Genomic DNA, 25,101 nt, shown 5'->3' on the forward strand with positions numbered 1-25,101 from the left:
TGATAAGTGGGTTCAGCCAAACACTATGCATGAGTGAAAGACATGTTTTTGTGTTATCATTCATATTCTCTGAAAAATTGCCAAGAAATCAAACTCTTCCAGGGTATGTAAACTTGTGTTCACAACTGTAAATGAGCCCCCTACAGTAGTGATTACCTGATCTTTGTATTATAAAGGGCTAATTTTAGTTTATTTTTTCCCCGTTATGACAGGTGATACAAAACTGCTGCTGCTACTAAACGTCTTCGGCCTCGTTCACACCTATGCATTTTTTGGTGCTTTTTGCAGAAACGCATTATAGTTTTTATTTAACATTGTTTCCTATAGGACACATTCGCATGTACCCTTTTTTTCAGCTGCTGCATATTTGGAAAGGGTCAAGGACTTTTTTGAATGCAAAACGGTCCTTTTTTTGGTTCAATAGACTTCAGTGGAGAAGCTTCAGAAAAGCATGTAGTGTGATGTTTTTGCCACAATTTGTGTTTAAAAAAAAAAAAAAAAAAAAAAGCTTAAAAAAATGCAAATCGCATGTGCAAATATGCACAGCAAAAATCACAGCAGAAACGCATCAAAAGCAAACTGCATAGGTCTGAAGCAAGCCTTATGCTGGCCATACACATTGCTTTTTGGACAAAAATATTCATGTGAAAAATCTTTGTACATTCTATGAATGAAAGAAGAATGTTGTTGGAAAATTAAACTTTTAACCTTGTTTTAAAATGAATTCACCAAGAAGTTTATTATTCTGCTCCTTCAAATTTTTCTGTCACCGTGGTCGAGCTAACTTAGATTCTGACTCCACTAATGATTAGAAAATCGAACAAACATCTGCACCCACTTCCGGCATAGCTATCTGCGGAAAGGGGCGTAGATCTACGCCCCTTTCCGAAAGTCCCCCGCTGCCTGCTGGGAAACACACAGATCCCAGAGACAGCGAGGACCATCCTTATTGCGCATGTGCAGTAGGGAACCGGGAAATGAATCCGAAAGGCTCCACTTCCTGATTCCCATACCCAAGATGGCGGCGGCAGCACCTGAGACGATCTAGAGATCGGCTTCGGGTGCCGACATCGCGGGCTCGCTGGGCGGGTAAGTGTCCTTATTTTAAAAGTCAGCAGCTGCAGTATTTGTAGCTGCTGGCTTTAAAAAAAAAAAAAAAAAAAAAAAAAAAACGCGGAACTCCCGGCGGACTCACGCTTTAATATGATTTTTTTTCTTTTGAAGGAAGATATCGTTTCTGTATGGCCAGCATAAGTGATAGCCGGCACAGGTAGTTTTATCAAGCCACCTGCCTATGGGAAGGGAGTCTGTCCTGAATCTATTACAGCTCTCTCTGAAAATCCACAAAACCGTCATTTTTATAATTTTTTTTTTTAAATAAAAAATGTTATCTCTGAGTATATGTACAAGGTTCGCCCTCTAATAGTATATACAGTATATCGCGTTTGTCTTTTCTCAGTGGATTCGAGATTTTGCTCCCTAACCATATAGTTGGTTATTTAGATTTACCACTGCATATAGATATTCAAGAATAAATTGCCATTTTAAACTTTACGTATTACATTTTACACCACACTTTTTTTGAGGTGGTTATCCGATCGAATCAAAACAATCAGCCAACTAATCGTTTATCAAAATAATTGTTAGTTGCAGCCCTATTCCTAACCCTATTTTCAGATGGGATAGTCTGGACAACTAGGCTGAGAGGGGTGTTGCCACCATCAAGCACAAAGTAGATTTGTAAAGAAACCGCTTGGTGAAGTCCAAACACTTGCAAGATAGGCCTACTGTCCTGTAAAGTTGCGTGATTAATCATTAATAAAAACCATGATCTCGGTTCATCCCCCCCCCCTCATGATCTTAACCCAGCGTTTCCACTATTCATGTAACAAGTGCAGAACTGTTCTCTGCTCACTCGGCTGTCAAACAGAAAAAGCTGACAAATGTTTATCAACATTGTCTGCACTGGGAGATAAAGTATCAGTTGGTTCTTTTGGATCAAAGGAATGAACTTCGCTCTGTAAATGAGGTCAGTTTAACCACCTAAAGTCTAAACCTTTTTCTGACACTTGTTGCCTAAGTTAAAATCATTTTTTTTTGCTGTAAAATTAATTTGAATAATTTTTTAGCAGAGACCCCTAGAGAATTAAATGGTGATTGGGATATTTTTTGTTGCACTGTATTTGCGCAGCTGTCTTTGAAACACAATTTTTGGGAAAAAAATAAACTTCAATGCATTAAAAATAAAAAAATAAACAGTAAAGTTAACCCATTTTTTGTATAATGTGAAATGTGCAGGAATTGTGATCTTTATTCTTAGCAAAAAAATTGTGATTCTCATTTTAGCAAGAATCGTGCAGCTCTACTGTCCTGCCAGGATCTGGCGGAGTGTATTTCAAGCGCCAATCCCTCCCTATGTCAGTCTTTGTGGTCTCATGTGATTGTTCTAGAGCAGGGCTGCTCAACCTTTTGAAGAGGGAAGGGACACCTAAAGCAGAGTTCCAGCCACAAACATTAAAAAAAAAAAAAAAAGTCCATAGCTACAAACCCTGTAGCTGCTGACTTTTAATAAGGACACTTAACTGTCCAGGGAGCCTGCGATGTGGGCCCCACCGGAGCCGATCCATCCATAGGATTGGATGCAGGAGCTGCCCTTGTAACTAAAGGAAACCAGCAGTGGAGCCTTGCATATTCACAGCCGGGTTCCTACTGTGCATGCGCCAGTCACGGAACGCTTTGTGAATGACCAGCTTGTGTTCTGGGACGCACCCAAATCTCAGAAGACAGCAGAGAGGGGGGTGTCCTGGGCCGCGGCTGACCTAGGACGGAAGTACACTTAATGTAGGAAAAATTATCCACACTCTGGTTTTTAATCTTCAATAAAAACAGATTTTTTTTTAAAGGCCACAGTGAACAAACGCAGATGAAAGTAGTTGACGTGTTTCAGCCTATAAAGCCTTAGTCATAAACACCATGGTTATGACTAAGGCCTTATAGGCTGAAAAGCATCAACTGTTATCATCTGCGCTTGTTTACTATGGCTTGTCAATAAAAACTTTTTTTTTTTTTTTTAAAAGAGCAAAAACCAGAGTGGATAATTTTTTCCTTATTACTTTACTCAGACTGCGACACTGGATCGAGCACTCGGGAGCTCTGCCATCTATGTGTTGTATGGGTACTAGCACTGACTTTTCTGTTTATACCGTATATACTCGAGTATAAGCCGAGATTTTCAGCCTCTTTTTTGAGGCTGAAAGTGCCCCCCTCGGCTTATACTCGAGTCATCGCTGTCTGCCCGCTCGATCAGCGTGTCGAGCAGACAGACAGCGGCCATTCTGATTCAAAAGCCGCGCCTCCGGCTCCCCCTTCGCCTGTGATAGGCGGAACACTGAATTTCCCAGCAGCCTGTGTTCCGCCTATCACGGACTTCGTATCATCCTCGTACTACGGACGAGGATGATACGATGTATGTGATAGGCGGAACACAGGCTGCTGGGAAATTCAGTGTTCCGCCTATCACAGGCGAAGGCGGCGGCGCAGCTTTTGAATTTTACAATGGCCGCCGAGGCGCCGACGAACGAAGAGGGCACGGGACGGAGGCAAGGCACAGGACGGCACGGCACGGGACGGGACGGGACCGGAGGCAAGGCATGGCATGGCGGCGAGGCACGGCGGCGAGGCACGGAGGCAAGGAGGCTCGGCACGGGACGGAGGCTCGGGACAAAGGCTCAGGACACAGGTAGGCTGGACACACACACACACACACACACACACACACACACACACACATGGATACACACACACACAGGGATGGATGGATGGATGGAGACACACACACACAGGGATGGATGGATGGATGGATGGAGACACACACACACAGGGATGGATGGATGGATGGACACACACACACACACAGGGATGGATGGACGGACACACAGGGATGGACGGACACACAGGGATGGACGGACACACAGGGATGGACGGACACACACACAGGGATGGACAGGCATGTCTTACCCTCGGCTTATACACGAGTCAATAAGTTTGCCAGTTTTTTTGGGGGTAAATTGGGGGCCTCGGCTTATATTCGGGTCGGCCTATACTCGAGTATATACGGTACTTTGGAAGTGCACTTAGTACTTCAAAAAAGGTACAAAAGAAAAAAAAATATTTAAAATATCCAAAAACAGAGGTGGTCGTTAGTTTAAGACCACCTTTTTAAAAGTTTAACTTTAATTTTGGTAATCAGTTGTGGGTCACAAACTATGGGGTTTTACTGCCTCAAATTATAACTGTAAATTAGCCCTTTTTGTGCTGAGTTCCCTGCGTTTTGGCATCGATTTCTATTAAATTTTGCAGATGTGCATGCATTTCTGCATTCAGGAGTTTAGGTGCACTTTCAGAAAGCACACCAAACCCATAGAAAATGGCTGCACTGAGCCAAAGACTTTTATCACCTATGGATCAGTGTTAATGGCTTAATAGTTTTTAACCCTTTTTTTAAAGGTGCTAATATGCACGTTGCAAAAGCTATTATGCCCAGTGTATGTTTAATACACTGACCCTTTTCCTCTTACAGCTGCTGCTGGCATCACTCTTCAGGTTGTTAGAAAGGAGTAGAGGTGAAGTAATGGCATCGGCTCACTGCCTTTTGATGCTCTGGAATGTGTCGTCAAGCATAGATCGTAATCAATGGGTTGCTGACCCTGGTCATGCACTTCCCTGGTTGCGGGCTCTAAGGGCCACGGGTTCCGCACCCCTTTTCTAAAGGCTGACTTTGGCAATAAGTTAGAACCCCCCCCGTTTTTGCAGCCTGCCACTATCATGTCTGCACAGCCTTGATCTTATAACCTACTGCCCCCTGATTACCTGATTTCTTCTAGTAACGTTGCTGCACACCCCTCCTACTGATCTAGCGAGGCATTTTCCTGTGATCATGTCTGATTGTGTGCTCAGGATTGTTGTCCTGTTAGAGACTATATATCATAGGATTGCAAACCAACCCCTCTAGTCCAACCTTCTGAATATATCTCAGACTTTACACTGGTGGCTGCTAATGCTGCCTGACAAGAGGGTAGCTCAGGGGTCTCAAACTGGTGGCCCTCCAGCTGTTGCGAAATTAGAAGTCCCATGAGGCATTGCAAGGCTAACACTTACAAAAATGACTCCCTCAGGCAGAGGTATGATGGGACTTGTAGTTTTGCAACAGCAGGAGGGCTGCCAGTTTGAGACCCCTGGGGTAGATGCAGGCGCCCCCCCCCCCCCCCAAACTTCTGAGAAATTTACAGGATGAAATCCCACCTGTTGAGATCTCACCAAAATGTAGGAATACCGTTGTTGCCATTATTGCTAGTATTGAGTGTTCAAGCTGCCTGAATCTGCTCACCCTAAGGTTTCCAGTATGAATTCTTTAAAAATTCAAAAACATTCCCAGTTCCTTTCTTTTGAGGAGGGTCTCCTTTAGAAAAGTGCAGTCTGTTTTGACCTGCCCTTTTTTGCCTTTTAAAAACCTCTGGATGGTTCCTGCGGAGGATGATCCTGTTTTCAATATTTTATTAGCCCTCTTTATGGCCACCTTTTTTGTTTAACCTGCAGTTGAATCCATTGCGGTTTTCTGCACTAAGCATATGTAGTTGGGTTGAAAAATAAGACCTCTAGTTGAACCAGGGCTTGACAAAACCCAGGCGCCAGGTCGCATTTGCGACTAGAATTAGCGACCTGGCACCTGGGGCAGCACAGCTGGGGATATCCTGTCTCCGTGGACCCCCCCCCCCCGGCGTGATCGCGTTGGTCTTTTCCGCTGGTGGCCTGTAATTGAGGCCACGGCTTTGAGGCGGCACAGTGGTGTAGTGGTTAGCACTCTCGCCTAGCAGTAAGAAGGGTCACTGGTTCAAATCCCAACCACGACACTACCTGGCTAGAGTTTGCATGTTCTCCCTGTGCCTGCGTGGGTTTCCTCTGGGTACTCTGGTTTCCTCCCACACTCCAAAGACATGCAGGTAGGTTAATTGGCTTCTGTCCAAAATTGGCCCTAGTATATGAATGGGACCTTGGATTGTGGGCTCCTTGAGGGTAAGGACCAATGTGAGTGTGCAATGTACAGGGATAAGGACAATTGTAGACACTCAGGTTGAACTGGATGGACTGGTGTCTTTATTCAACCTTACTAACTATGAGGCCTTCTGCGGTCCTGTGATTCCTTCTCGAATCTGGCGCCCTCTTGTCGTGGCCATTGGTATGACAACCAGCAATGCTAATGGAGCTTCCTCTGCCTCTTTTTATTTTTTTATTGCCTGCCTATCTCCTTCCCTTTATTTAGAACCCCCTAAACATTATATATATATGTTTTATTCTAACACCCTAGAGAATAAAATGGTGGTTGTTGCAATACTGTCTGTCACACAGTATTTGCGCAACGGACTTACAAGCGCGCTTTTTTTTGGGGAAAAATCATTTATTTAATAAATAAGACCACAGTAAAGTTAGCCCAATTTTTTTTTATATTGTTAAAGATAATGTTACGCCGAGTAAATTGATACCCAACATGTCACGCTTCAAAATTGCACCCACTCATGGAATGGCGACAAATTTTTACCCTTTGAAATCTCCATAGGCAATGTTTAAAAAAAATTCTACAGGTTGCATGTTTTGAGTTGGAGGAGGTCTAGGGCTAGAATTATTGCTCTCGCTCTACCGATCACGGCGATACCTCCTATGTGCGGTTTGAACACCGCTTTCATATGCGGGCGGGACAGGGCGCGTTTAAAAAATTTTTTCTTATTTTAACTTTTTTTATTTTTTTCACTGTTCTTTTAAAAAAAAAAGTCACTTTTATTCTTATTAAAAGGAATGTAAAAATCCCTTGTAATAAAAAAAAGCATGACAGGTCCTCTTAAATATGAGATCTCGGGTCAGAGACCTCAGATCTCATTTACACTAAAATGCAATAAAAAAAAATAAAAAAAAAATGTCCCTCTAAGAGCTATGGGCAATGACTTGGAGACGGTGGTGGCGCTATCTTCCCCTCACTCGTCTCCATGTCAGGCCAGGGACAGGTCCGGATCGCCGTTACTGACCTGGCTCCTAACTTTTTAAGCTGGCTCCTAGATTCCAAGCAAATTTGTCAACCCCTGAGTTGAACCTATAAATAGGGGGGGGGGGGGGGGGGAAATACAATCCCATATACACAATCCTATACCCACAGTTGATCCAAAGAAAGGCAAAAACCCCAGCAAACCATGATCCAATTTGCTCCACCAGGGGAAAAAGTTTGTTACTGATCCTCTGAGAGACGATCAGATATTCCCTGTCTGAACTTTGCCTATGAATATTAGTATCCAGTTATGTACATTTAGAAAATCAGTAATTTTCTCAAAGCAATCTAATGTCCAGAACCAGCTCTATGGCCTTATAACTTTTTTTTACCGATGGCCTTGTGCTGCTAGGAGAATTGCTATGTTGATACTCTGTCAGATATACAGGATGAGCCTTCTTTCTGTTAAACGAGAGGATGATTCTCTGGCTCATATGCAATTGTCAGAACTCTTATGCAAGAAGCTTATTGAAAGGATGCCCTTTAAGGGAGAATGCCTGTTTGGTACATTCTTGTACAAGTACTTCAAGGAAATCATTGGGGGTGTGTGTACTCTGCTCTTACATAAAAAGGCTTGCAATCCCACAAATGGACCTACCAACTGACAAAAAAACTCTTCTCCTGAGATTTAACTCCAGGTGTCTTAAAGTAAAAGTGATTTATTCAGAATGTACCAGTATATTTAGGGTGATGCTTACAAGCCAAAGGATAAAGCAGACTCACACAGGGAATGTACAGTCGCCCCCCCCCACCACTCCTTTTTTTTTTTTTTCTTTTCTTTCCCGCTTATATCACAAAAAATTATTGATTTGTGAATAAATACCACCAAAAGAAAGCTCTATTTGTGTGAACAAAGCTATACAAATTTCATTTGGGTACAGTGTTGCATGACCGCACAATTCTTATTGAAATTGCAAGAGCACTGAAACCTGCAAATTGGCCTGGGAAGGAAGGAAGGGAGTGAGTGTCCAGTATAAAAGGTATTAAAATCATTCTCCAGTTTTTGTCAGACCAAGGCTTTGGTCTCAAAGTGTAAGGCAGGTACCCAGTTCCTTAGCAAGATTTGGATCTCTATGCTGGTAAAACCTGCTTCCAAGCACTTTTTTCAGTGCAGTGGTTCCCCCTCTTGGGGGGGGGGGGGGGGGTGTTATTGGCCATTTCAGCCATCAGAGCCCAACAGATTTCTCTCATTTGGGCACAGTGTCATTTCCATGGGCTATAAACTAGCGTTTTGGACTCCTGTCTTCTGCTCACTTTATGCTCTTGTATTTTGGTGTCTTCCTTGGAAAAAAAACAGGAGCACCTCTTTGTTGCTTTTTAGCATCCTTTCTCAGCGAGTCCTTATCCCAGTTGAGAACGAGCAGCTATTTCAGGATTTCAATGTTCCCATGGCAAATGGGGGGCATTCGTAAGGTACTGCATGGAATCTGTAAAATTATTTAACTTCTACTTGTGGCCTTTGTGGACATCGATGATGCTTTCATTCACATCCCATTTGTGTGAAATTTGTTGTAAGAAGCTTGTCTACTCATCAACATCCTGGAGCGCATGGTGATTTGGTTCTCCTAGCTGCAGGGTCAACTGATTAGGATGCAGGCAAAGGATGTCCATCAACCATTAACAAGTCTTCAGAGGTTGCGCTGCTCAACTAGTGTTCCATCCCTGTCCACCAATTGCATACCAGGCATGAAACATTTGGTGTCCAAATTCAAAAAAACTGTACAGGTTTTCTGCACGCATTTCTTTCCAGGTGCAAAGACCCCCATCCTTTTCAGTGAATGCTCTAGTGATTCTATGGAATCAGTACATTCTAATGCCTATCACCCAGCACCTCACATTTAGCTGCTCTGCAGGATCAATGTAAAGTGCATTCTGGCGATGCTCAAACTTAATTGGTATTCAGTCTTAGACTCTTGGCTTCCACTTCTGCTTTTGTGTATAGTCTGGTCCTTCTGTCCCAAAGACTCATACACCAGCCTGCTTCACGGTCACTGACTTTACATCAGTGGTCTCCAAACTATGGTCCTCCAATTGTTCAGTAACTACAATTCCCATTATGCCTAGTCATGTCTGTGGATGTCAGTTTTACAATTCCTCATGGGACATGTAGTAATGCTACGGCTGGAGGGCAGTAGTTTGAATATCCCTGCTTTACACCTATTAGCACTCTATCCTTGATTCATAATAGACATGTTTGATATAAAGACCATTTCAGTAGAAAAACATACCAACTATGAAGCATTGTGGCGTGTTATGGTTTGCGGCTTTTGTTTATTCAAAGGCTGGGCAGCTTGCAGTCGTTCAATTATGAATTTTGTTCTAAAATTTGAAATGGACAGTTCACGTAAAATCTAATCTTTGAACGGAAGCAATTTTGCATAGTTGCATGGTCAAAAAGAAAATACTATGCATTGAGGCCTAGAGTGTTCATTCTTTTTCCACAGTACACCATTACCTCTATTGATATATTCTTAATGTGTAAGATCGCCTTTACAGAAAATCTGTAAATGATCTTACACTGGACCCTGTCCGCCTCCCACTCGATCCCTTTAACCTGGAGTCCAGCAATTGTCTGTGCTGATGCCTCGCATAGCCGCTGTTGCCTAGTTTCTGTGATTATGTGCATACACCACAATCGTAGTAGTATGGTCATATACATATCTAGATCTGAGAGAGCTTGTACAAAAGAAACATTAATATGGTTACATAATATATGCAAATCGCACACCAAGCTGTATTTACAACACAATGTACAGCGTAGGTCCCCTGGCTTACATGATATTTACAAATTACCCAAAACAAACTTATTTTACAATATAACATGCAAGTATAGTGTTAAGCCTCATTCTCATGAGGCGGATCCACTTCCACAGAGTCAGAGCATGGAGTGCCTGTTCAGGACTGCCGTCAAAACTGGCATGCAAACCTGAATGTTCCGACAGTGTAAAAGAGGCCTTAGATTACCTGTTGACTTCAGGCCGGCCCACGGTGACTACTCTGTCCCCACGCCAAAAAAAGGTTAGCTTGGTCACAAAGCATTATATCCCCTCTCCTTATTGTACTGTGGCTAATATAATTCTCCCTAATTGGTCACTGTACCTAGTAAATGTATATTGGGCACAGCCTGATTGGATGAGTCAAAGAAGGCTGTTAACTATGCAGGTGAGATATCAGGGAAAACAAAAGGCCAAGGTTTGAAGTTGAACTAATTCCTGTAACACCAACACAACACTAAAAACTTGAAATATATTTCCTTCTAACTGAAATATGTTTCTAATTGCAATATTTACAGTGGAGATTTCACATAAACCCATTATGTAACACTGCTTTACCAGTCAGGGGATTTGAAATCCTCATGGCTTTCTCTCCGCTCTTCCCACTGTGAGGTTGGGCTAGGTGGGTCGCCCATGTGACAGCGCTGACCAATTATAATGCTCCTAAACATACCTCCTGATGAGGTATGTTTAGGAGAGTAAGCCAAGAGGATGGCTAAGCCCTGGACCAGTGAGGCAGCTATACAATGTTACCTAGCGGGGCATAGTCAGGCTCCTGGACAGCAGGAATGGGGGGGGGGGGTTGGGGCTCAGTGAGGAAGGGGGTCTTGTGTAAGTTTGCTTTACAGATTTTTGTGTAAAGTTGAACTTGCTCTTTAAGGAAATCATTTAATAGGCAAGTTTTCTTTGTTTTCCAAGTCTATATCTTTATTCAAACAGTGCTTACAGATAAAGAGCTAATGTTTGCCTGGCTAAATATGTTGAAGAATGGCGTGCACGCACTTTTTCACATGACCCTAATTTATATCACTTAGCTATTAATGCTAATTTGAACATAATTTAGGATGAGACATTGATTCTCAAAGTACAGCAACAAATCCTTAATTTGAGATTTGTTTTTTGTTTTTTTTGTTTACTTCTGTATACAGTATTGGAATTGAATCTTTAACAATGTAAACCTTGGTTTATCTTGGTGATACTGAAATGCAAGGTTCACTTTAAGACCCCTTTCACACTGAGGCTAGAAATGGGGCTTGTAAAGCGCCTTAAAACTGCCTCCCATTTTTTTTGCAATGGGTGCTTTCACAACCGGGCAGTGTGTTTGCAGGACCATTATAAAGAGTCCTGCAAGCAGCTTTTTTGGAGTGGTTTGGGAGTTCTGTATACAGCGCTCCCATGTGCCCCTTCCATTGCAATGAATGAGCAGAGCTTTCGAAGTGCTACAACACAAGAGTTCTTAACCCCTTTTTTTGGGGTTAAAAGTGACTGAAAAGTGCTGCTTAAACAGTGGTAAAGTGCAGCTAAAACGTTCTTTACTGTAAACGCATGGGCAGCCCCAGTGTGAAAGGGCTCTAAAGGTAGCTATAGATGGCATGTGCACAACCTTTGATAAAAGCAATTTTGGATGAGTTTGGGTACTACTGTGTCATGGAGGTGTACAGAGGACCATGTTTATCCCAAAACATGAAAGCTAAAGATGTTTTGAGCAGCCAGCCTATTAAATCAATAGCCAGACAGCTGTATGGCTCTTTACTGATCTTCATGCAGATCAGTGGTTGTAGATCTGTGCAAGACTAATTCAGGGCTCTGAACACAGATTGGGGTCGATTTTACTAAAGCTGGAGATTGCAAAATCTGGTGCAGCTCTGCATGGTAGCCGATTAGCGTCTAACTTCAGCTTATTCAATTAACATGGAAGCTGATTGGTTTTTATGCAGAGCTGCGCCAGATTTTGCACTCTCCGGTTTTAATCGACCCCATTGTGCTCTGAGCTGTGCATTGATGCTGCACAGGTGTTACTAAAGATCTGTTCAGCTGTCAGCCTGTCATTAACAGGCTGGTTGCATAGACCACCTATGACTCCCCGGTGGGTAAACATGGCTCTCCACATGGGTGCACCAGTGATGTGTTCAGTTTATTTCAGTACCCTTTATTCTAAAAAAACAAAAATTCTCACTTGTGATTAAAACTTTCAGGTGTTTAGAAAGTATGACTTAATCCAAAACCTTGTTTTCATTTTGGATAGAGGAGGAGTGGGTTAAAACCATCATCAATTTTTGCCTTTTTGTTTTTCTCATGGGACAGTTATTTTCCCTTCTGCCCTTTCAGACTCGGCAGGAAATAAAGGGGTAGTTGTAATGTGAGGGAAATCCTCTCTTAGCTGCCACAGGATCGTGTGTCCACATTGAAAGATTTTGCCAAAATGTTGGATTTACCCTTGCTTTCATTTCTGATGACATTGGTGATCAGGATAATTGGAGTGTGTAAATCTCCCTAATGGGGACCCAGACAGCAATTAAAACCTAATTTACCATTGAGCAAAAACCTGACAGTGGTTTTAATCACTTAACACTCTATCCAAGTATTAATATACTTTTAAGTATGTTTAAAAAAAAAAAAATGTGCTTACTTTTTACGTACATATTCTGTCCCTAAAATAAAATTAAAACAAGTTTTTTGAGACGGTTAAAACTGAATATATTTGTTTTGCTTACAAGTACCATGATCAGGCGAGGAATTGGCAAGAGCCAAAACCTGAGTAACCATTCTGGATAGATTTTATTTACTTTATACCAACAGGCTAGTGCTTTTATGTCAGCTTGTGTAGTTCATGGACTATGAAGTCAGAGAGATGTAGTTCTATTGCAGATCTTTGTCATAACTCACCGATACTAAAGAGAATATTCACAAACCATAGTCTGTTCAAAACGAAAGCATGCAGATTTGCTTGTCCATTCTTAATACATTCTAATATACTCATAAGTTGCCTGCTTGAAATATTTTGTGGCATCTAACTGCTTTTTTCTCCTTCCTTTTTGTCACCCTGCAGTGTTCTGTGCCAAGGTCTTTGTGGCTAGGCTGCTCCAACCTGGTAGAGAGCATGTGCGCACTGAGATGCCTGCAGAGCATGCCCAGTGTCAGATGTCTCCAGGTGCCTTTCTTCTTTCTTGTTGTACTGTTAACTGTATGCTCTGTCTTGTGTAACACCTCCATATTTGTTTTTAGTTTGCCTTGGTGGCCTGAATGACTGTTTTGCATGATCTATTTTTCATTTTATTGGTTAGTGTGAAAAATCTATGTGTTAAAGTGAAGCATGTTTTTTTTATGTCTGGTTATTTTTCCATGAAATTGTTTACTTTCTGTATATACACGTTAGAACCTGACGGACTATACCTTTTTTAAAAATATAAAATGTGCTTTAAAGAATGAACATAGAATTAGGTTTTTCCTTTTGCATTTTTAGAAGATGCCATGCATGCAAAGTAACTAGACCAGTTAATTGGTGTACCTGCTTGTTTTTGAAATTTCGGATTTCCTTTTATGCGTTGCAAAATAAGCAGGTTTTTTGACCATCATAACTGTCGAGTGTTTACTAACAGTTGCTGAGCAGATAATAGAAAATATTAGATTGGTTTGAGATGAGAGCATGTTGCTGACTAATCTTTACCAGCATAGGCAATAGATCTGAAAATGTATGCTAGGGCTCTTTTTGTTTATATGGATGTAGTCCTAATTCAGAGGTCTAGTAATGCGTTTTGAACTTTGGCAATAAGGCCTTTCTATTTCTTGAACATTCCCTTTGTATAATTTTTCGTTAATACAAATTTTTACGATTTCAGTTCCCTGTGTTTTGTACGGATGACAACAGACTTTTCTTTGTGTTTTGGAAGGGGATGCCTATTTCTGTCCCTTTCCTCATGCGCACCACTTAGATTACTGTTCTAAATTGGTGCAACCTAGGGGGAGAGGGTTTTTCTGTACCAAGGACAAATATGTGGTAGCTGCATGTACAGAAAAAAAACCTTTTTCACCCATTCTGAGATTCTCGTCAGCCTTCTTTATATCTTAAGTGGTCTACAGAACACCCCTCTCCCATGTTATGAAGATGAGAGGGGGTGTTTGTAGTCCAAGACGTGAGCACAGCCTAGGATGACACTTACTCTTCCACAGATAAAGTACAGTGAACAAGAGCTACTAGGTGAGAAGTGTTACTGGCAGGATCACTGGTGAAAATAAAGGGTGAAAAAAATCAGTCGGTTTGTTCTTTGGCTTAGTTATGCTTTAAAGTGGTTGTAAACCCTTACAACCAACTTTGACCTACAGGTAAACCTAGATTAAGGCTCACCTGCAGGTCCAAGAAATATTTGCCGAAAGACAGGCACCGCTGTCTACGGCGCATGGGCACTGAGCGCACCGCGGTCAACGGCGATATGCTGCGAGTGGCGGCTCCTGTGCGCATGCCAAATGACAGTGGCGGAGCAGCGAGACCCACCGAGAAGATGGATGCGCCGGACTACAGGGGACAGTGGTGACTTCGCTGGCTCCTGTGTCAGGTAAGTGACACATAATGGGCTACTATGCGATGCATAGTAGCCCATTATGCTTTGCCTTTGCAGGGAATAAAAGAGGAAGCAAACCCATTAGGGTTTACTTCCTCTTTAAAGTGATTGTAAATTTTCATTTTTTTTTTTTTATTATAACTAGAGCTGCACGATTTTTTTTGCTTGGACTAAAGATCAAGATTCTCTCACGATTCAAAATATTTGGGCTAACTTTTTAATTTTTTTTTTTTAATTCATTAAATTGTATTTTTAAAAATTAATTGCGTTTGAAAGACCACTGCACAAATACGGTGTGACATAACCATTGCAACAACCACCATTTTATTCTCTAGGATCTCTGCTTAAAGAAAAAAAAAAAAGTTTGGGTTCCAAGTAATTTTCTAGCAGAAAATTATTTTTACTTGTAAGCAACAAATGTCAGAAAAGGTTTGGTCTTTAAATGGTTAAACCTCCCTCATTTACATGCTGGAGTTCTTTCCTTTGATGAAAGAATGAAAAGATACTTTGTTTCTACTTTTTCACTTGTTAAAACTTGGCAGGCTGCCTGGATTTTTTTTCTTCTTCTTTCTAGCTGTCTGAACTCTGCAGTTAGAATGGTGACATGCTGTTTTGAAGATCAGAAAGGGAAAAAGATCACCATTTTGATTCTGAAAGATTAATCGTGCAGCTCTATAGCAAATGTGTTATACATGCTCTGTGCAATGGTTTTTCACAGAACAGCTCTGATCCTCCTCCTCAGGTCCCCCGCTTGCACTCCTGGCCTATTTCCCCCTTTTGAAGAGCCCCCATAGCAAGCCATTCACTATGCCGGCACTAGTGCTTACTCTTAAGCAGGCTCTGTATCCATTGACACAAAGAGCTGCCTCGGCCCACTCCCCTTTCTCTCTTCATTGCATGTGATTGACAGCAGCAGGAGCAAATGACTTCCGCTGCTGTCTCTGTCCAATGAGGGGAGAGAGCCAAGCAAGGCACTGCTATAAAAGGGGGCTCAGGTTGAGAGGACTGGTCAGTGTGTGTTTTTGTTTTTTATTGTGTTTGGTGTATTAAGATATAAAACTTTCTGCCCTTAGAACCACTTTAACGAAAAGCTGAAAAATACGCAAGATGTAAAATCCATGTTACATTGCCGGGACTATAAAACACATGGGTTTTTACATCTTGTCTTGTACACATTCGTCTGAAGAGTGTTCTGTTCAGGTTGTGATGTATACAAAGTAATTTAAAACACATTGGGGCTTGTCTCAGAAGCCTTGCTGAACTGCTTGTGCATGTAGGTTGTATGACGAGTTTCCAAACCTAAAAATGTAAATACTGCTCTGCTTCTCCACCTCCCCTTCAGTTCCTTGTGTGAAATTTCTGTAGGGTGTGTTTTTTTTCTTCTTTTTTTTTTTTTTTTTTATATATCTTAGCTTTAGCTGACAAGGTCTACAGTGTAAAAAAAAAAAAAAAAACATGACTAGCTACATTTCGTTACATTGTAATTTCATATCGGGTTAGAGGCTGGCTGCTGAGCACAAAAAAAACCCCACTGCAGACAATTTTTAAAATGGCATTACACCAAACCACATGGTACTGCAAAGATATGCATTTTGGGGTTTGCCAACACGCCTGCATTTGATATACGTGTAGGGATACCTTTACAAATTAATGAGGGCTGTGCATTTCCTTGCTGTGTGGGGAAACCTTCTTTGTGTGAACTGCTGTGGGTGTCATTAGCAACAAAGTTAATGACACCCCCAATTCACAGATCGCAGTGCGAGCAGTGAACTCACATAGGAATCGGATCGCATAGGTGAGAAAACCCACATGATTCGATTCTAGTGCAGGGATAAACAAGTCTCTGTGCGAATCCAATGTGAGTTCAGCCATACAACTGTATGGCTGAACTCACATTGCTGAGATCACACGTAATGGACACCTGCATGCAATCTGAGATTGTGCTAGAGTGAACCTAGGCTCAGACAAAAACGTTAAATTCTAATTCATAAATGAGCTTTACTTTTTATAGCTGTATAATTTATGCTATAGTCACAATTTCTCATGTGTACTAACTTACCATCAATGCAACTGTTTTTACAGAACCTGGTTACTGTCACAGGGTTGTTCAGTGTTAAGATTGTGTTTTTTTTTTGTTGTTTTTTTTTTAAATATGTAAATTGGGAACTGAGAGCCTGTTCACATAGGGGCAACTCGGAATCCAACTTCAGGTCACCCCAAGTCGCGCTGTTGAGAAAATGTTGGTTAATGGAGCCCCAAAGCACCTTGTCCCCATGTTGATGAGGACAATGTCCTCTTCCCGACAACCCTGGCCGTTGGATGTCGGGGTCTGCTTGCACGGGGCTTATCGTAATCCGGGAGCCCCCTTTGATGAGGGGCCCATCAGGTCCCGGCCCCCAACCCTATGTGAATGTAAATGAGTATGAGTTACATTGAACCCCTACCCATTCACCTTGGGAAAAAGTGTCAATAAAAAAAAACACAACACAGGTTTTTAAAGTAATTAATCAGCTACGGGGGTCTTCTTCCGATTTTGGGAGTTTTCTGCCGACTTCTCCACTCTGTCCGGCCTCTTCTCCACTCTGTCCGGCCTCTTCTCCACTCTGTCCGGCCTCTTCTCCCGCTCTGTTTCTTCTGCCGGCTCCGCCGCTATCTTCTTCCAGCTTTTTTTATTTTTTTAAACTAGCGGAGGAGCCTGGTCTCCATCCTTCTTCCCGCTTCTCTTTTTGCTTCTTTCTTTTTCCGATGTTGACACAACGCTCTCTTCCACTGTAATGGCTTGTGCGACGTGCGCGCCGACTTATATAGGCATAGGACGTGGTCACCGTGTGATGTCGCTTGGTGACCCTGTCCCTTATGATGTCAAGTCCCAGGGCATTCTGGGACTGTGACGTTATAAGGGGTGGGGATGCCGTGTGACATCACCCGGTGACCATGCCACATAACTATATGTCACCGCACACGTCACACAAGCCATTACAACGGAAGAGCGCGTCGTGTCAACATCGAAAGAAGAAAGAGAGAAGAGGGAAGGATGACGGAGGAGACCGGGCTCCTCCGCTAATAAAAGAACTGGAGAAGATAGTGGAGGAGCTGGGAGAGGAGGCTGAACAGAGCAGAGAAGTTGGAAGAAGACCCCCGGAGCTGATTAATTTAAAAACCAGCGTTGTGTGTGTAAGTTTTTTTTTTTTTTTTTTATCCCATACTCATTCACATAGGGTGGGGAGCTGGGATTTGGGGGCCCCCTTATTAAAGGGGGCTCCTGGATTCCGATAAGCGCCCCCCCCCCCCGCAGACCCCGACAACCAATGGCCAGTGTTGTCAGGAAGAGGCCTTTGTGCTCCTCAACATGGGGACAAGGTGCTTTGGGGTGGGGGGGCCGCAGGGTGCCCCACTTCCCCAAAGCACCCACCCCCCATGTTGAGGGAATGCGGCCTGGTATGGTTCGGGGGGGGGGGAGGTGCTCGCTCGTCCCCACCCCCTTTCCTGACCTGCCGGGATGCATGCTCGGATAAGGGTCTGGCATGGATTTTGGGGGGGACCCCCACACCGTTTTTTCGGCATGGGGGGGTTCCCTTAAAATCCATACCATACGTTTTAATAACCCATGATAAAGTTGTGTTAAGCCTTATCACAGTGAATCAAAGGGGGCAATTCCCTAATAGGTGTTTTAACCACTTATTGGGCACCTAAACCCCCCCTCCTGCCCAGACCACTTGTCAGCTTTTAGCGCTGTCACTCTTTGAATGACAATTACACGGTCATGCAACACTGTACCCAATTGAAATTGTTATCCTTTTTTTTTCCCCACAAATAGAGCATTATTTTGGTGATATTTGATCACCACCTGGGTTTTTTATTTTTTGTTAAAATTTAAAAAGACCGAAATTAACCACTTCGCGCCTGCACTATAACCAAAAGACTGCTACAGCGCAGACGCTACCTGCCGGGAGGGTGTCCCTGGGTGCCGTCCTGTTTACTTCCCCTCTGCGCACTGCCGCGGGCGCATCAGGGAAGTTATGTGTTGGCCGTGTCCCTTGGACACAGCCAATCACAGATCGTGCTAAATGGCCAATCACAGCGGCCATTTAGCACTCAATCGCCGTGTCCAATGAGAAGTAATCTCATATGTAAACATATGAGATCATTTCTCATCACCGGCTCTCCCTCCTCACACAGAGACAGCGTGTGAGGAGGGAGAGATGAACGGCTGTGGCTGCAAGCGTCAGTGAGAACACACAGTAACACTCACACGCTCGCGCTCTCGCTCGCACATGCCCACCTGTCCCCTGTACCACCTATCAGTGCCATAGGTGCCATAAGTGCCTTGTGGGATAAAAAATAAGAAAATCTTCATTTTGCAAAGGATTGTGGGGAAAAAAATAATACCAAAAAGCTCACCATGCCTCTTACTAAATACCTTGGAATGTGTAATTTCAAAAAAGGGCAATTTGTTTTTTTGTTTTGTTTTTTGTACTTTTCTGGCTTGTTCGGGTCGCAAGAAACGAGATCGGCCACCAGTACATCAGATGTGATCAATTTTGTATGATTCGCACCACAGCTTGTAGGCTCTCTAACTTTCACAAAGACCAAATAATATCCACTAATTTGGGTTATTTGTACCAAAGATATGTAGCAGTATAAATTGTGGCCAAAATTCATGGAAAAAAATTATAATTAGCAAAATTTTATCACTGAAACAAAAATGCGTTTTTCAAAATTTTCAATCTTTTTTCATTTATAGAGCAAAAAATAAAAAACACAGAGGTGATCAAATACCACCAAAAGAGCGCTTTATTTGTATGAAAAAAAGGACAAAAAATTCATTTGGGTACAGTGTTACGTGACTGAGTAATTGTTATTTAAAGTGTGAGGGCACCAAAAGCTGAAAATTGGTCTGGACAGGAAGGTGGTTTAAGTGCCCAGTAGGCTAAAAAAACCCGCTTTTATATTTGGATAATTTTGCAAATGGGTAATTTTTCTCCTTCATTGATGTACGCTGATGAGGCTGCATTGATGGGCACTGGTGGGCACTGATAAGGGGCACTTGTGGGTAGAGGTCGACTGATATGTTGGCCGGCCGATATATTGGTGTTTTTAAATTAATCGGCATCGGCTGATTGTGTAGTTAAAAGCCGATTGCATCTTCAGCACGTCTTGCAAATGACTTCTGTATAGAAGTCAATGCAAGTTGCCTGAAGTCTTCAGTGAAGACTTGTCTCCTCTCTGAGCAGTCTGCCAAGAAAAGGGGGGGGTCTTGTGACTACTTCTCCGCTCTGTTCGGCCTCTTCCCCTGGGCTCCTCCGCTGTCTTCTTGCAGCTCTTTTACTAGCAGAGGAGACCGTCCTTCTCTCTTCTCTTCTTTCTTCTTCCGATGTTGACCCGGCGCTGTCTTCCGCTGTACTTGTGCGGCATCTTATATAGGTATGGGGCGTGGTCACCGGATGATGTCACACTGACCCCGTGTGACATCATCCGGTGACCACGCCCCATGCCTATATAAGGCGTGGAGTTAACTCTCGAGAGCTGATAATTCTGTGAGAGTTGCCTCAATATAGACGGAGATCCGACTTGGAGGCGACTTCCATTGAAATCAATGGGTACCAGTCGCCTAGAATTTGGATACAAGTAGTACGGGAACCTTTTCTGAAGTCGGAGCGACTTCAGTAGTGTGCATTAAGACGGCTCTGATTCACTTAGATTGATTTTTACATGTAGCGCGACTTGGGGCGACCTGAAGTCTGATCAGAGTTGCCCCTGTGTGAACCTGCTCTTTCATCCAAAAGTTTTGATTACCTGGTTTTTGTGTACTTAATAATCTAAATTAAACATACAAGTGAACTGATTGGAGGTTTGTTATGTTTAAATGTAAGAAATTTTCTGTCTCGCTTATTACTGCTTTCACACTGAAGCGGGCAGGCGTTGACGGTAAAATGCTGCTAGTTTTAGCGGTGCTATTCGGCTGCTAGCTGGGCACCTATAATCCAGCTAGCGGCCAAGGAAGGCGTTAAATGTGCCCGTGAAGTGCCACTGCCAAATCGCATTGCAGGCGCTTCGGCGGTGGTGCCCATTCATTTCAATGGGCAGGAGTGGTGGAGTTGCTGTATACGCTACTCCAAAGATGCTGCTTGCAGGACTTTTTTTTTTTTTTTTTTTTTAACGTCCTGCCAGCGCATCGCCTCAGTGTGAAATCACTCGGGGCTTCCACACAGACTGCAAGGAAGCTGTTTTGCATTCACTTTTTTAGCCCAAAAGCGCCTGAAAAACGCCCCAGTGTGAAAGGGGTCTAACTGTTAGATTTTATGAGATGAAGGGGGGGGGGGGATGTTTGGGAAATCGGTTTAACATATCGGGCCCAAAAAATTGGCATCATATATCGGCCGCTGCGATTTCTAAATATCGGTATCGGCCAGAGAAAAACCCATATCGTTCGACCTCTACTCATGGGCATGGATAGGTGACACTGATTGGCAATTTTGTTTTACTGGTGGGCACTGATTTGTGGCACTGTGGGCACTGGGAGGCAGTACTGGCACAGACGAGGCGGCTTCACCTCTTCCTCTTCAAGACCGATGTCCCTTCAGCAGAAGCCGGTGATGGGCCTTTTTTGTTCTTAAGCTGTGAGAAAAAATAAATAAAAAATTACCGATCTAATGTTTACATCACGTGATCAGCTGTCATTGGTTGACAGCTGATCATGTGGTAAGGGGCCGGGATCAACACCTTACTCCGATCTCTGATAACCTGAGTCTCATTGGCTCACATCGCACTCCCTGCAGGGGACGCGGGGTAGCGTGCAAAGGGGAGAATGTCTATTGACAGCCTCTCGGCAAAGTAGATGCACGCTGTAGTCATTCGACTATAGCGTGGTTCTAAAGGTGTTAATAAACCGTGTTAACCAAATATCACCTCTTTCACTTTATGGTGTTGTCTTTGATAACTACAATGTTAGTATAGAAATGTACCTGTTTAATTACCCGTGTTGGCGCAGAGTCTTAAAACCAGTGTAAACTTGTGTGTTAAAGCCTTTTTTCAGTGTAGCAGAACTTTCACTGCTCCTTGTGGTCAGTCAGTGCTGAAAGGCACTGTAGGGTATGTGTTCATCCAGAACCCTATGGGGTTGATTTTACAAAATCTGGAGTGCAAAAGCTGGTGCAGAGGTGCATAGAAAACTATAGGTCGACTGATATATTTCCTGATATTTGCAGAGAGGATCTGTCAGAATTCAGCGTGATTTCTGGGGTGGGCGGGACCTCCACATCACGCTGAATTCTGACAGCTGGTCTCTGCATTCAGTTACATATAGTGTAACTGAAACTGACAAATTGGCTCAGTGTGAAACCTGCCAGTTACACCCAGTGCCACCCAATGACACCTATCTGTGCCACCTTCCAAAGAAAGGAAAAATAGGCTTAAAATATCAGCTGCAAAAATCTGCATCATTTATCGTCCGGTCCGATTTCCATCGGCCAGAGAGAAACCCATATTGGTCGATCGCTAATAGAAACTAATCACCTTCCAGGTATTGTCAAAGCTTAACTGAACAAGCTGAAGTTAGTTTGACTACCATGCTCAGCTGCACCAGATTTTGCTCTCTCCAGTTATAGTAAATCACCCCCACTGTCTGCAGCACAAGCATATTGTGCATATATAATGGCAGAGCAGAGTGGAAATCTATGCTGAGAAAAAGGAGAGCTGTAGACCTCAATGACAAGACAAATGACAATGGCGATACAAACAGTATTTTCTACTGCAGGAGATCGCCTTTCTTATGCCAGTCATATATGGATAGACTTTTGGCTGGTTCAGCAGGGACTGACTGAATTTTCGATCCATGTATGGACAGGCTGATGGTACAGAAGTTGAGAGGTAGACCGACTTCTGTACAATCGGCCTGTCTGTTTTTCCCGATCAATTAGGCTCCGTTCACACCTGAGCAATCTGTATCACAGGCGTAATCACCGCAATTCTGCCAATGATTCCAAATCATGGGACGCTTGTACAATGCCATTACTTTCTAATGGCACCCTAATTGTTCTGCAATTGCGTCAAATCACAACGCATGAGGCTGTCGCTCAAAAGAAGCTCCTTTTTTGAGTGACGAGCATTGTGATTTGCTGCGATTGCAGCTTGGTTTATCACACGACATTTGTGGAAAATCAAGGCGTGTAATTGGGGTGCAATTGAGAAGTAATTGCATTGCAGATGTGTCCGTGTTTGCCCTGATTTGAACTTGCAGGCAGAATCCTAACAATTCCACCCGGGATCTGGATCAGTCAGGTGTGAACGGAGCCTTAGTGCTGCCAGCTATAGCGTACAGTACTGATCAGTATCCTGGGGAGGGGGGGGCAGTTCCCCTGCTGTCAGAACACAATAGCTCAGCGGAAAGGATTTCCCCATCCACATAGTGTGAGGATAGGTGGATCAAGGTAACTTGCTGGTTGAACAAAAAATGATTAAGTGCCGGTTCACACTGCTGCGATGCCCGAGATCAGATGTGATTCACACTTCAGTGCAATGTAATTTCAGCCATACAGATAGTATGGCTGAATTTGCATCACATATGGACCTCGCACCCATGCAATACGATTCCTGTTGAATTTGCAGATCACACTGCGATATGCCAACTAATTTGGGGGAGTCATTCATTTTGAATTAACGCTCCCAGCAGTTTGCATAGGGCACAGTGAAGTTGCGGGGTTCCTGCATAGCAGCAGTGTGAACCGGCACTAATGTATGGCCAGCCTTCACATGTCTATGTACTCTTTCTAAGGAACATGCCTACACAAGAATCGCACAGAAATGCTCTGTGAATTTGTGCAATTCAGGCTGCATGCAAAATGCACTACATTTTGTGATCTGCAGCGGGTGTCAGTAGAAAGTGAACAACACAAATGCCGCTTGTGTACACGGTGCATTTGCCTGCACCGGATCGCATGTTAACTTTGCACCATGCGATCCGGTTACTGTGCTGTTTAAAAAGTAGTGCATACACTACTTTTTGTGCAGTGTGGTGCGATTTTTAGCCCGTTCATATAATGCCCACACAGAAATTGGCTATGTGTTACTGTACGATTTCAGCCCATTCGTTTTAAATGGGAAAAATTCACACTGCGCTGGGGCTGAAACAACTAATCGATGGACAACTAATCGACTATGAAATTAATCGATTACTATTTTCATAATCGATTAATCGGTAACATAATGGGGTTAAAAAACAAATTAGCCCTTTATAGTACAAAGAGCAAATCGCTACTGTAAATATTACTTTCACAGTAATGCAGTAAAAAAATTAACCCCTTACAGTAGTGATTATCTGCTTTTTCTACTATAAAGGGCTATTTTTTTTTTTTTTAACCCCATTATGTTAATAAACATCTTAGGCCTGGTTCGCATCTGTGTTTTTTGGTGCTTTTTGCAGAAATGCACTACAGTTAATTTACATGGTTTCCTATGGGACATGTTCACATCTAAAAGGGTCAGGGACTTTTAACGCAAAATGGTGCTTTATTGGTTCAATATACTTGAATGGAGAAGTTGTGTTTTTTTTTTTATCTGCCCAAAAAAAATTCAGAAATGCAAATTGCAGTAAAATCACGTGCGCAGAAATCAAAACGCACAGCAAAGAGCACTGCAGAAACAGATCAAAAGCAAACTACATAGGGGTGTACCGAGCCTTATGCTGGCCACATGGATCCATTTTCAGATGAGAATATTCAGATGAAAAATCTTTACATTCGCTGAATGAAAGGATTTTGTTTGACATTTTCACTTGTTTTTAACATTCTGTTTTTAAAATTAATGTAATTTCTGAACGAAAACCACATACACTGTCTGAAAATTACTTTGACTAAAAAGTTTTCTATTTCCAAATTTTCCTGTTGCTGTGGTTGAAAATGAACATCAATTTGACCCACTTTTTTTGTTTTTGTTTTAAGGTTATTAACCAATTAATCGAAACAATAATCGGCCAACTGATAGATTATAAAAATAACCGTTAGTTGCAGCCCTACGCCGCACCAAAAGTAGTGATTGCGCTAAACCACACCGAAACCGCTGTGGGAAAACACAATGCGTGTACAACCTTCGTTTGGCTTGTCATTAAAGTGGTTGTAAACCCTTACAAACCACTTTGACCTACAGGTAAGCCTAGATTAAGGCTTACCTGTAGGTCCAAGAAATATCTCCTAAACCTATACAGTTTAGGAGATATTTGCCCGAAGACAGGCACTGCTGTCTACGGCGCATGCGCCGTAGACAGCGGCGCGCAGGCGCACTGAGCGCAGCATTTCCAATAACGCTGCGCGTGTCGGCTCCCGTGCGCATGCGCGGGAGTGACGTCATCGCGGCTCCGCCGAATGACAGCGGCGGAGCTGCGAGACCCCACCGAAAAGATGGATGTGCCGGACTACAGGGGACAGCGGTGACATCGCTGGCTCCTGTGTCAGGTAAGTGACACATAATGGACTATTACGCGATGCATAGTAGTCCATTATGCTTTGCCTTTGCAGGGAATGAAAGAGGAAGTAAACTCATCAGGGTTTACTTCCTCTTTAACTTTTCTACTGACACACATTTCTGTGTGATTATCTTCCGAGCGTGGTGCGAACCGACCCTTAAAATGAATATGCAAGAACCTGTTCTAAAAGAGGAAAAGAAATGTGTCTGGAGATGA

At 42.9% G+C, this 25,101-nt stretch overlaps 1 protein-coding gene across 7 annotated transcripts in view; it reads left to right on the forward strand.

Annotated features, from left to right (window-relative positions):
• FBXW11 (F-box and WD repeat domain containing 11) overlaps window positions 1-25,101 on the forward strand; it is a 445,866-nt gene that overhangs the window by 42,888 nt on the left and 377,877 nt on the right. For 4 of the 7 annotated variants that reach the window (XM_077473613.1, XM_077473612.1, XM_077473611.1 and 1 more), the window contains exon 2: window positions 12,917-13,018. The exons of the other annotated variants lie outside the window; for them this stretch is intronic. In XM_077473613.1, coding sequence (XP_077329739.1) covers window positions 12,917-13,018 — 102 coding nt within the window. The remainder of the gene's footprint in view (window positions 1-12,916; window positions 13,019-25,101) is intronic. 7 annotated transcript variants of the gene reach the window in all.

The sequence above is a fragment of the Lithobates pipiens genome, unplaced genomic scaffold (assembly GCF_037356315.1).
Source record: "Lithobates pipiens isolate NorthernLeopardFrog02 unplaced genomic scaffold, aLitPip1_a1.2 Scaffold_8, whole genome shotgun sequence".
Classification (NCBI taxonomy): Eukaryota; Metazoa; Chordata; class Amphibia; order Anura; family Ranidae; genus Lithobates; species Lithobates pipiens.